At 42.8% G+C, this 13,395-nt stretch overlaps 1 protein-coding gene across 3 annotated transcripts in view; it reads right to left on the bottom strand.

The window, feature by feature from the left end:
• Nucleotides 1-13,395, bottom strand: part of LOC311030091 (voltage-gated potassium channel subunit beta-2) — a 47,803-nt gene that overhangs the window by 22,626 nt on the left and 11,782 nt on the right. The window contains exon 1 of one of the 3 annotated variants that reach the window (XM_084035643.1): nucleotides 4,430-4,656. The exons of the other annotated variants lie outside the window; for them this stretch is intronic. Coding sequence (XP_083891769.1) covers nucleotides 4,430-4,641 — 212 coding nt within the window. The 5' untranslated portion in view covers nucleotides 4,642-4,656. Of the gene's footprint in view, nucleotides 1-4,429; nucleotides 4,657-13,395 lie in introns of those variants that run through there. 3 annotated transcript variants of the gene reach the window in all.

The following is a 13,395-nucleotide window of genomic DNA, read 5'->3' as shown; positions in this document are numbered from 1 at the left end:
CCATGCAGAAAGAAATAAGTGGTGCACACACACACACACACACACACACACACACACACACACACACACACACACACACACACACACACACACACACACACACACACACACACGTTTTAATTAAGCTATAAGTGAGGCAAAGAAAGAAAGCAGCTGTCTTCGTTTTCTCTTTCAACATAACACAAGTGTGTCTGACATGCAGACACTCTTAATGGACACATAAGCAAACATATTTCACAACGACCCCTCCCATCTCACTCGCTTTCTTCCACACTAACACGCACACAGTGAAATGCAGGCCTACATCAATAAATGAACCATCCCTCTGTTTGGCATTTCCCCTCCACAGTGCCCAGAGCAAACAGATGGCGAGTGTGCTGTGCACATTTAAGATTGGTACCGGAGTGGCTACCGTGGGCCTGAAGTCTTTGCTGCGGATGAGTCTCAGTGTTTACATCAGAGTGGCTCCTGTATGCGTGTTCTGTTCAACTACCACCGCCTATTTGTGATTCATATTTCAAGGGGGAGTGCAGGCTGTGGAAAGCTGGCTCCGCTCGTGAAGAGCCCTCAGAATGCAGGAAAACATCCCAGCATGCACCCACACTCATGACGCCCCGAATCTCACACCCACAGCTTTTGTCACCCAAAGCCTGAGTGGTGCATGCTTTTGCATCCGTGTAACAAAATATTGAAAAAAAAAAAGCGATGCTCAGTTTCACCTTTCTTCATCATTCCTATAGTTAAGGATAACCAATTTCACTACTGCAGTTACAGCTAATAATACAATTTCTGTTCAGGATTTGATTTAAATGCAGATGAAATGTGAAACCTGTACTGATCATTGCTGTGGAGATGTTTCAAAATCTTTGACCTTCTGCACTCAATCCTGTCTGACGTCTGTTACATCAACACACTTGAAGGTGCACTCAAGAAAACAGAACTGGTCAGACAGGCTTCTTTTTTTTTTTTAAGTAGCGTCTTATCTCTGCGATTTATAATGATACATCAGAGCTTCACACGACACGGCGGAGGGATTTAAATGCCATCCGCTTACACAACACTGCCAGGAGCTATTTACTTTGGCTGTGATTCACTGTCAACTTTACAACCAAAAGTGGACCTTGAGAGATGTGAGGAATCCTACTGACAGTCTTGGCTGAGGCGGGTTACTTGTAGATTTACACCAGGGGAGGAGGTGAGTCAGCTCTGATTTAGATGGCCACTGCAGTAAACGATACTGAGTGCAACACAGCACAAGTGTGAGGAGATGACACAAACTGTGACAAAGAACAAGATCATGCGTTGACGGAAAAAAACATTTAAAAATCCTCCATAAGCACAAATGTTGTCCGCAGCAGTGTATTTTGAGCTCCTAGTCTGCACAAAAATGCATCCCAGCCAGAAAAATGATTCAGTTATTCACCCTCAGCATTACTTTGCAGCAGTTTATTTGCTACGCTTAAGTTAATAAAAGTGGCCCCTCATAAAAACGTGACTCTAGACCCTTCCTAAATGTGGTTGCTTGAGAGAAGAGCTGATACTGTGAAAAACAGGGGCTTTATGGGATTGACTCTCCACCTGCACTGCTTTCTCAATCCCACAGATATTCTTCCATTCCCTGAGCAAGACTACTTTACATAATCATAAGCCATTTTGTGTGCATCATTAATTCAGTCCTGACTGAAGCCATTTAATCATTCCTCGGAGGAGGTGCAGGCTCTCACAGACAAGCTTGATGATTTTAACCAGTCGTATCGCGCGGGGCCCGGTGTCACATTACAGAACGGCTCAGTCTGCGATGAAGGCAGCCCGCTAAAGCTGCCGCAATCCCTCCGTACACCTCGAAAAGAGCCTCACTTTAAAGGTTTCCTCGGCCCCGCGGGGGAGGTCACTCCCCAGCTAACCTGCATCCTTCCCACGGATGAAGTCTGACGGACTTGATTCAAGCTCAAGGCTGCCATTCAAGGAAACCGGGTGGACTGTATGTAAATGAGGCTGATCTGAATTTCACTCTGCGACTCTGCTGTGTGGATTATGGTGGAAAGTTTTGCTGGGTGGATAAGCTTTTAACTCTATTCTTTTGGGGGACGGTTATAAAACTGTGAACCTTCTGCTGTCAAAATGGGAAAAAACTCTGACTTTAACGGGGGCAAAAAGATCTTTGTGCTCAAGGATGAAGAGATAAATGCATGGCCATGTTAAAAGGCTTGCAAGCTTATACTCGGGGAGACACGTTTGAAAGATACACAGTGACATGAGCACAGATCACTCCAGCCTACTGAACTTCCTCTTGGGCACACTGCCTACACCAACATAACCTTAGCACTCTCCTTTCTTTCTTTCACTCGCCTTTCTTCCCTTTCACTCACATCTCTTCTAAACCAAACAGTGCAGTAGCCTTGGTGCATGCATCTTTCAGCCTCACGTTGCATTCAGGCATACATTACTTTCATCTTACATCAGATGCAAGTTGGGTTCACAAACCCAAAGCCAGTTATGTACTTCATTGCCAAAGTTAAAAAAAAAAAGAAAGAAAAGAAAAAGAGACACAAACAGCCGCTGGCCCCGCGAGCTGAAAATGTTTTTACTCATTCAATATCATTAGCCTCAATAATGACAGTGCGCCAACATGGTGAGGCTGCCTCTAGCAAATCGGACGCAAAGGATTGTGATGTTCCTTCAGACAACGGTAGTGAGGATGGCTAATCTGTTTCCTCAAGTGAATGCCCAATCCTAATTCCTCAGACAACATGCAAATAATATTTAATCCTGCAACAAAAAAACATGTCTATACTTTGTTTTACAACATGATTTTAAAAGATAAAAGGTTATTAATGCATCAATAATTATAATCCAATATAATTTATATAATTCTGAAATTAGCCATTCTACAAACTTTTGGTATATATTGATGATAATTTGTTTGTATTTTTACTTGAGTATTTTGAAATCAGTACTTTTATAGTAGGTTACATTAAATACTTGGACACAAATTGTGCATTATGTGCAAGAAAATATCTACCCCCCCCCCATTTTCAGAAACAGTTCATGTTAACATTATCATCTGTTTCTCTCTCCTGCTTCTGTCTGTCCATCTTCCCCTCTCCACTGTGACAATCACGCACTTTCACCTACAGTAAAACCGAGTCGTTTCATTTTAATGTTATGCAATGTGAGGTTTGAGAAATACATTTTCATTATTGCCAAATAACTGCTGACGGCGACTTAGTATAAATGCACAGCTTGCTGCAGATCATAAAGTGCTGTACCTTACTACACTAAAAGTAATGTGAACGCTGCCTACAGATTGGGTTTCCTCCGCTGCTGTTACATTTGCTATTCACTCTTCTACCCTCAGTGATTAAATATGGATTTAAAGATATTCCACTGTATACTCTGCTTCTTCAAACACACAAATAGAAGACATTTGCATTTGTGATAGATGTTTTTCTCTCAGTATAACTTCAAGTGAAATGTGTGGTAGATAAAACACAGTCATTTGTCTTCATGTCCCTTTGGTTCCTAGATATATTGAGGTTCTATCATTTCATTTGAATTACATTTTAAACCCATTATTTACCTTTAATTCAGAGTAAAAGCAACAGAAGTGAAAATACTACAATCGAGCAGTAATCAGTAATCAACTGATTGAACGGGCAGAAACATAATCAATGTCAACATACAATGTTATGGGCAAAAGCTATCATTATGTAAAGTGTTTGCATATCAGGGACGGCCTTTAATATGAGATAAATGGTTGTTCCATTGAGTCAATGATTGAAAATATGTGATTTTAATATTTCTGCTATTAGTTAAAAGATATAAGCCCCTGCCACGTGGAATTCAAAATTACAGATACAAAAATGCTTTATGATGATAACAGGATTCTTGCACTGGAGAGACTAAATTAAGGGGAAAAAATACAAATTAGTTTCCCCTTTTAAGCTGAACAAATGCAGATTACTATACTTTGTTCTTTGCCAGAGTGACAACCAAGCACTGCAAACAGATTAGACATCAATGGCCACTAACATTAATTTAGATAACATGCCAGCCGCTGGGTTTTTCCACTTGAATACAAAGATTGGATCAAATTGCAAATCTTTCCGTTTGGGCTCTTGCTATTTTTCATGGGAGTTTGGGGAGGTTAATTAGTTACAGTCATCAATATTAAAATTTTAGGTAGGGTTTGGCAATTCTAACAGGAATGAATAAGGAAGAAACACTGGTGTAAAATAGCAATTTTGACAAAAGGGCAGTCTTTTCTCTGATGTGTTGTCGCCCGAGCCAAGAAGAATTCGATTATTCAAAATCTAATTTAGCAGGGGGAAACAAATCCTGAGTTCAAGATCAATTCAAATCTTCTTATAGGTCTGAAAGGTTTGGGGGCATAATTTATAGCAACCAGTTAACAGTTGACATGCCCTACCTATACTTCATGCCAGTCCTCATGCTTTGCTCACTGGAGGAAGGCACGCTCTGAACAGAGAGTTGTCCGAGGCTGCGAGCCACCATCGCCACGGCTCTGAACTTGCTGCGGGTGCCCGTGTTGGGGCTGTTGGCATTCTGTCGGTTTAGCCGGTCCTCCGTGGTGCGGCTCACCCCCCCACGGTGGTCCGTGCACACTAATGACACCTGCATCCTGGCTTTTGGCTGGCTGTCCCAGTTGCAGATACTCTTTTTACTTTCCTTTGGTTAAATCAGGTAAGAAAAACTCCCGGGAGGTCCTGAAAGATCGTGAGAAAGTTCAGTCTGCGGTAGGCAACTACTCCGAATCTAGCCTCGCACAAAGTGCCCCCGTTAGAAATCACTGCCCAGTCGCTAAAGTGACTAAGCATACAATGTTCAGTCGGGAAAAAAAGAGGGATAGGGTGGGAGGGCAGATCAGAATAGATTCAAACAGTGAAGGATCGCTGATCAGGTGAAAACAAAATCCGCTCAAAGGAAGTCCAAATCCAAGCACAACATTACAGCATCTCTGTCTCCGCTGGGGTGAGAAACAAATGTGCAATCACCGCAGGCTTCAGACACAGAAAACGCAAGTCCAGCACAAAGTGAGAAATAAAAGACAAATCTAAATGATCAAAATGACTTAAAAAAAAAGAAAAAAGCAGAGCTCGTTTTTCCCTCGATTCAGCCGGGTGTCCTCTTCTCACTTTATCTTTTAATCAGAAGCTCATCAGTCCGACAGCCAGATTTAGAGTCTTGCAATTTCCCTTTAAAGCTGAGCTCCGTGCTAGAGATAACACCTCTCGCTGCCAAGCTTTAAGAGTGGAAACGCATAGATCCACACAAAGGGACGGAGAGAATAAAACACGAACACACAGTTCCAGGAGGTTTTCATCTCCCCTTCCGAGTCCGCCTTGACAGTAGCGCTGGCTGCAAAAAAAGTCTACCGGATACTACTGCATGTTAGCAAAAGGGCAACCTCATATTCACTTGCCAGCTCTGGACGTTGCCTGGACCAAACTTACATCTGTATGCCTTGTGCTCAGCGTAAAGCTGCATGGTGTGTACAGGCAAGAGATGGGAGGAGAGAGAGAGAGAGAGGGAGGGAGGACATGTGGTGGGAGGGTTATGAAGAGAAGCTATGACGAGGAATATTCAGAGAGCCACAGCAGCCCGAGAGAGCAAGGCATTCAAATGTGCTGCGAGGCACTCTTAAGAAAAGGGTAGTGCATTGTTGTGCTCTTCTTTGTCCATCTGTTGCCCTGCAGTGTGATAATGTATTTTTATTAAAGGGGGAAGCTGAATGCACACTGGTCGGGACCTTCCAATAGCCTATGGTCCCAGAAAAGGGGGCTCTCACGTGGGCATGTTCAACTGCCCATGAAATATTCATTATGTAACTTTATCTGTGACAATATATGTGAAAGGCACGGCTGTCTGAGACTTAACTGAGACGCTGCATTTGTCTATGCTGCTTTTTTCCTTGTGGTTAAATTGAATTATCCGAGCTTGCAAATTATTCAACTGAGAAAAAAGAAATGATGTTGTAGGATACAGTGTCTGGACGCTACTGTATAACATCTGCTATAAACGGTTATGGGATACTCATCTAATGAACAAGGCAAGCATACTGTGAAGAGGTGAGTCGTAAAAATCTGATAACGGTCGGAGGTTGAAAGTAAACACCACGGTAATTGGACTAAACGCAACAGTGGCTGCAGATTGAAGAGACAGTAGATTAGACACACGCTCCCAGTAATATAATAGTGACGCTTATCTGAGTGGACCAGCTAGTATGCCAAGGAGATAATTAAAAGAGATGCCATCAGGAGCAGACGTGCATTGTACAGCAGTCACAGTAGCGACCTCCATCACAGGAATCCAGCAAACAGGCTGTTGCTAACTGGCAGCTCTATTCTCGGTGCTATGACCTTTGGTCTCCTGGACTTAAATAGAAGCCTGAGGGGAAAGGTGGTTTAATTCAACTAAAACCTGATTTAAATTTCACAACGTGTGCCGAGAGCTCAAGACTGCCCGAATGCCCCTTCCTCTAAATAAGTGTGGGAGGGGTTTAGAAGGAAGCCCCTGAACCATCATGAATCTGTATATCACCCCCACAGTGGCAGCCGAAGCAGCGTATGGGTGGGATGTATGGACTCCTTTCACCTTTGCACCGTAATTTCCTGCACTTTGGGTCGGAGTGAAGAGAAACACATTTGGGGCTCATGTCATTCACCCTCGGCTCATTTCAACAAAGCAGTTGAGCGTGACAGCAGTCTGACCCGGCGTCCCTTTATCACCGGGGGTACGGTGCACGCGCTCCCTTGCCAGTGCTGGGAAACGTGATGCTGCGATCCACTCGGCTTTGCTCCAGGGCCCCCAGGAGTCGTGACATAGGGAAGGTGCTGAAGAGTGGGAGAGGCTGAGGACAGGAGCTCACGCTGCACATGAAAACCCCACAAAATAAGCCTGACAAAAATCCCGCAGCCCCAGCTAGATATCCGAACAACTGCACACCTTATGATATTTAAGCAATGGAGTAAAATAAAATATATTTATTTAAGTACAACCTTCATCCTACAGTATATTTTTCAGAATTTTACAATCCTGCCACAGCTTTTCATGGCTACTGAAACCATGTGACGACTGATTTCTTGTCATAATAAACCATATTAATCCTTTGTTGACCCTTGATTTATCTGCATCTGAAAATCTACCCAATTATTGACTGTTGTGCAGTGCAAGGTACAGCAATCAATACAAGCATGCATCATCCGACAGACTAGTGATCCATCAGCCAAATGGATCCATGGAAAAACCATTTTTCAAGTATTGCTCCTTGTGGCATTTTGTCCAGCTGACTGACTGGCCTCACCAGATGCAAACCACACTGCTACGGTTTTTATGTATAATCTTCACTTTAACAGCCCTGCAAAAATATATACAATATGAATTACACAACACCAGCTACACCAGGGGCTATAAACTGCTACAAAATATGCCAACAGAGTGAACAATAAATGTGCTCAATCCAATAAACCATGTCTGCCATACATTCTAAGATGTAATAATTCACAACGGGCACATCTGCCAACATCCTTAAGATTGACAGCATGCTTTTAATCCACTCTGATTGTATCTGGATAACAAAAAGGGACCAAAAAACTTGATAAACAGAAAAAGGCGATCATTAAAGATGACTGGCACCTTTATCACTGCATGGTGACGTGCATGGTTCTCTTTGAGAAACCACAATGTTAGCAGGCGTTGCTGCCTGACAGATTTCAAAGGTCCACACCTACTGCTTATAGTGCAAACATGACTAGTGGAACATATTTTATCTCTTTTGCGAGAAAGCTAACTAAACACTCATGCAGCGCAGTCGTGACAATGCTGAAGGGAAGCCCTCTCATCTGCGTGACACTCAGATCTCGCTCTATAAACTCCCTCCGTGTTAATTTCATCAATGAAGTTTTCATTTGCACGACACTTCAAACCGCGTGGCGAAGGACACGTCGCCTCCTGGCCTGCTGGTGATCCCAGAGTCAAAGTCAATCTGAACAATGCCCACACATTTACCGTCTCATTTAGTCTTTTCATGCACTCTTTCATCGAGACTTCTCTTCTCAATGCCATTATTGAGTGAAGAGTCTTCATTCATGAGAGTCTGCTGGAGCAAATTTGAAATTAGCCTCTATTCATTGCGAGTCGCGAGATAAATCGGTCATAAAGGATGCTGAGTTACGAATATGAAACTCTGATCTTTACATAATGCCTTGGAGTGCCACTGTTAAATTGCTAATTAATGACAATGTGCTCAGGGTGCCCACAGTAGGGTGACTCAACCCAATGCGTGACTGTTCTTCTACCATAAAAGTACTTTTTGTAACAGTGCAAAGGGACACAATTGAACAATACCTGAAAACCAAATCCTATCAGTTACCATTGTCAAGAGCTGGATTCAGTGGCTGGCAGTTAGAGAGACGCTGCTGAACAAATCTCAGTGTAAAGAAAAGAAATCCATCTCCTCCCACTCCACATATGATCACAATGTCCTCCCTTGAGTCATGGCCTTCATCTCCTCGCTTTGATTAAGTACCTGATTTGTGGTTTATCCCAAAATCTACTGAGCTGCTAAAACCCCTCTCAGACAATCAATCAGTGTGAGTGAATGCAGAGAAGCAGATAGGGCCCGGACCCTGCACTTCATTCAATGTGCGGGGGAGGAAGAGGAGAGCGAAGCTGGAGACGTACGGCTGAACGTGTGTTTCTGCGATCACGACTGCAGCTGAGGGAAATTCACTCTCGGTTTCAGGGGGTGTGCACAAGGACAAGGAGAAAATGAAGGGACCAAAACTCACATTAAAATTCACCACATAGTCACACACAAGGACACTGTGTAATAAGAAGCTGCGGGAATGCATCTCACTTATTGATAAACCTACATCTCTTATTAGCAATACTAGAAAGGCTGCAGAAACACACTTAAGATGATTGGTTTTGTTCTGCTAACGCTGCCTTGATTGGGAAGAAGGATTGCCGATCAATGAAGCCATGCCGTAATGAAGCCCCAGTAGTCCGTCCTGGCTGTGCAGGAGGTTTTCCTTGGACAGCTGACCCATCCCAACTTACAGCCCACATACTGCAGCTACGCAGCTGGGGAAGAGTTGAAGGTAACGACTGTATTTCCACCATTAACGTTAGCGTGAGAAGCTACTCTGACCAGAGAGGTAGAGTGGGGCAACGTCACAAGGAGGGACCCTTTCACCACATCGGCAGCATTAGCTCCAAAAATAGTCACTGGCTCTCTGAATCAATCCTACACAGTGAGCCAAAAAACAAAGAACGCCCTTAGCTACTGAAAGGGGAAAAGGATTCCCAAACGTGATATTCACGAGTGTCTCATGCGGTCATTTACTAATTTGTTCTCAGGGGCAGTCTGGGTACCTCCATCAAGCTCAGACTGCCACATGAACTGGCATGCAGAGTTGCTGTAGGGTCCGAAGCCGGATCTGTCTGAGCTAGTTTAGCAAGCACCGACTTTCTGCCCTCTGTGGGTACGATTGCAGAGATCTTCTGCAATTAAACAGAGGTATTACATCTTAAAAAAAAAAGAGTCTAGCTCGGCTTACCGTTAACTTTAGAAACTGCGTATCCACGGGCATCAGGCCAATGTTGTTTGTGGCAGGCGCTGACCGTTAGTGCAGTGTGTACCCGGCTGTAGAGGACCACAGCTGTATCATGTGTAACTGTTGGCCAGTTGTCCAATGGCAGTTTAAGTTCCACTTACTGGGGTTTAATTGAACAACATTAGGGAGGATTTGAGTGAAAGGAATAGCATCCCTGAGATAGGAGTGGTGTTTGTGTGTGTGTGTATATATATGTGTGTATGTGTGTGTGTGTGTGTATATATGGGTCTGTCTGTGTGTGTGTGTGTGTGTGTGTGTGGGTCTGTATGTGTGTGTGGGTCTGTGTGTGTGCGTGTGTATGTGTGGGTCTGTATGTGTGTGTGTTTGTGTGTGTGTGTGTATATATATGTGTGTATGTGTGTGTGTGTGTGTGTGTGTATGTGTGGGTCTGTATGTGTGTGTGTGTGTGTATGTGTGGGTCTGTATGTGTGTGTGGGTCTGTGTGTGTGTGTGTATATGTGTGGGTCTGTATGTGTGTGTGTTTGTGTGTGTGTGTGTATATATATGTGTGTATGTGTGTGTGTGTGTGTGTGTGTATGTGTGGGTCTGTATGTGTGTGTGTGTGTGTATGTGTGGGTCTGTATGTGTGTGTGGGTCTGTGTGTGTGTGTGTATATGTTTGGGTCTGTATGTGTGTGTGTGTATGTGTGGGTCTGTATGTTTGTGTGTGTGTGTATATATGTGGGTGTGGGTGTGTGTGTGTAAGTGAGTGGGTCTGTATATGTGTGTGTGTGTGTGTGTTTGTGTGTAAGTGAGTGGGTGTGTGTGTGTGTGTGGGTCTGTATGTGTGTGTTTGTGTGTAAGTGAGTGGGTGTGTGTGTGTGTGTGTGTGTGTGTGTGTATGTGTGTGTGTATGTGTGGGTCTGTATGTGTGTGTGGGTCTGTATGTGTGTGTTTGTGTGTATGTGTGTGTTTGTGTGTAAGTGAGTGTGTGTGTGTGTGTGTGTGTGTGTGTGTGTATGTGTGTGTGTGTGTAAGTGAGTGGGTGAAAGTGCTTAAGAGAGTTAATGGAAAGTGATGTGAGGGCAGACAGATTGACGGCGTTGATCGACAGATGTGGTAATGATTTTCTAGCAGCTTGATGCATCCCGAGGCTTGGTCGGAACATTTCTAAAGGCTAACTGAAGGAGAAAAATATGTTACCACATTGTTGTGTGTAGGTGATCTTAGCATCGACATTTTGTTTAGTTTCTGTCCTTTTTTGTCAAATAGCTAAATAATTAAAACAATTTAAACTGAAGGATCTAATCTGTAAAAATAAACAAATAAAAAACTGGAGGTATTGAAGGTTTAAATAGTGGTCACAAAGAATGTTAAAAATAAGGGTTTCACAAAGGCTAAATACTATCTCTATTTTTCTGGGAATTCCTGAGGAAACAGAGAGACCCAGGTCACATCTGTGAGCGGCGAGTGCTACGATTCATAATTCTCCAGTGAATGTGACAGATTCCCTGCAGACAGCAGGGCTCAGGAGGAGATGCCGTGTCAGCTGTCCCCGCTGACACATCTAACGGAGCGGGAGAGCTGAGACAATCAAAGGCAGCAGATAGGAATCCCCCGTTATTATGTAACGGTGTCAGTACAGTCCCTTTCAGCTTCAGCTATAATAGAGATTATATGTGATTTTAAAATTAATAAATACATAAATAGTGACTATAAACAACACATCTGTAATGTTTATTGTGTATTTCATGGCTTCCATGTAGCCGGGTGAATATCTAAAAACATGTTTCTGATATATGCGATGGAATAAAAGCACAGTATGAGTTTAAGTAAATATGTTGACCATTATAAAACAGCCATGTAGGGAATTTCAGCATCCCGGCTTGTGTAACACGGTGTTCTAAAACCACCAAGCAGGGCTGAGTTACACAGTCGGAGGGAGCACGCTCACTTTCTGACTAAAAGGGAGAGTGGAGGAAGCAGAATAATCTGTCCTGTTCAACGGGAGATCCGCCCGCCTGCCTTTGTGCATTTGTCATACCTAAGCTTCACACAGAGGAGCGTTGCTAGGCAGATATGCTTTCTATTGCATGCATTTCAGTGGGAAGATGTGGCTGCTTGCTCCTGTATTAGTTCAGTGTTGGGTGTTCATCTCCGTTGTCATTGCTATACAGACCTATCTACAGTGCTGCTGCCACTTTTGTCTTTCTTAAATACCAAAAATACTCAACGTCACCCTAAATGCTTGATGGAGATCTACTTGTATTGTGACGCCCTTGACAAGTCACAGCTCTGAAGATCAACACGGATCTATTACAGCGTATGACCCGTCGCTTTCTAGCAAATGCCTTTTGATCATAAGCTTCAGATGGTCCTGTCAAACAAGTTATGTTTATGAAACAGATGGTTCCTATTTATTTCCCGGCTACTGATTATCACCCTGAACGGCCTCTAGCTGTACAATTATAGAAACAGGACAGCGGGTCTATAATGTGATCAGACTGCCATTTGTAAATCCCTTATCCAGACATGCTGAGAGCGAGGTCAGACCAGTCCATACCTTTACCCTGCTGGCTATTATACTGACAATATATACCAACACTACGACCCAATGCCTTATAAAAAACACAAAGGAACGATCTGAAAGGAAATATTAAATAGAATATATTATAACATGCTATACATTAGAAACCAAGAAGGGAAATGAGAGACAGAAAATATGAAACGACAGGAAAAGTGTTAGAAAATAGGTTAAAAGTAGTCTTTTCTTAATTATAAAACCAAATAAAGACCATAGGAGGGTAAACAGCTCAAAAAAGATCAATATTCCATCAGCTGATACTAAGGTGCCACGAGCAATGTGAAGAAAAGAAAGGAGACAAAACTGCTGGTTTAGCTGCTTTTTTGAAAAGGTCAGTCAAGCGTGAAATAGAAAACTTCCCCGTGCATTAAATTTGCAAGAGTGACCCCAAAACCACAGAAATGTACTAAAAGCTTCGGTGAACTTTCATTCTTCAGCAGGACAGCCTCAGAAATGTGAATAAGAAACACTTTGGTTAAATATTCCCTAACCACATTTACTTTACTGCATATTAACACTTTTATCCATTATATTTTCTGTTACTTAAGGATAAATTGCAATGTATTATAATAAGCAACATAGAAAATATAACTCAAGGGAGGATTCCTGACAAATTCAACAGTGATGCGGAACTGATGTTAAATAACAAGAGAGAAGGAAAGCAATAGACATTTCCCCTTGGAAAGCAAACCGAAAGAAAAAAATAAATTCACATTTTATTTAGAGATTGTACTTGACAGTTTAGGAAATATGTGCTGAATGTTTAAGTAAAAAACTTTCATGGGATCCAAAGCGACAACAGCACAATTCTAAAGCCTGAGTCTCTAAAAGGGTGAGGACAGTGGAGAGGGCCTCCTACCTCCTGTCACTACCGGGTAGTCATAAAGTACACAGCAATCCCCTACAGCCTCCAGTGACACGCACAGACATACACTCTTTCAGACATAAAGAAAAAACACACGGTTAATGCAGACAGGCATGAAAGTACATGTGAGGAAGAGCAATATTCATCGGCCTCCTGAGCAAAGGAGCAGCTGCACCACCACTATTAGACTTGGGAGAGCAAATGTGGCTTTTCTTCTCTTGTGTTTATGATTATGTTGTTTGCTAGAGCCCAAAATGTACGTTTTTCAAAGGTCCAGCCTCTCAAAGTGCATTAGATCGACATATTTAACTCTAAAATGCACTGTGGGGCACACCATAATATATCATGCAATATAAACTAAGCTTTACA

Source organism: Eutrigla gurnardus (assembly GCF_963514095.1).
Source record: "Eutrigla gurnardus genome assembly, chromosome: 2".
Lineage (NCBI taxonomy): Eukaryota > Metazoa > Chordata > Actinopteri > Perciformes > Triglidae > Eutrigla > Eutrigla gurnardus.
Note: the sequence above shows the minus strand (reverse complement) of the source record. Positions and strands in the feature narration are given on the sequence as shown.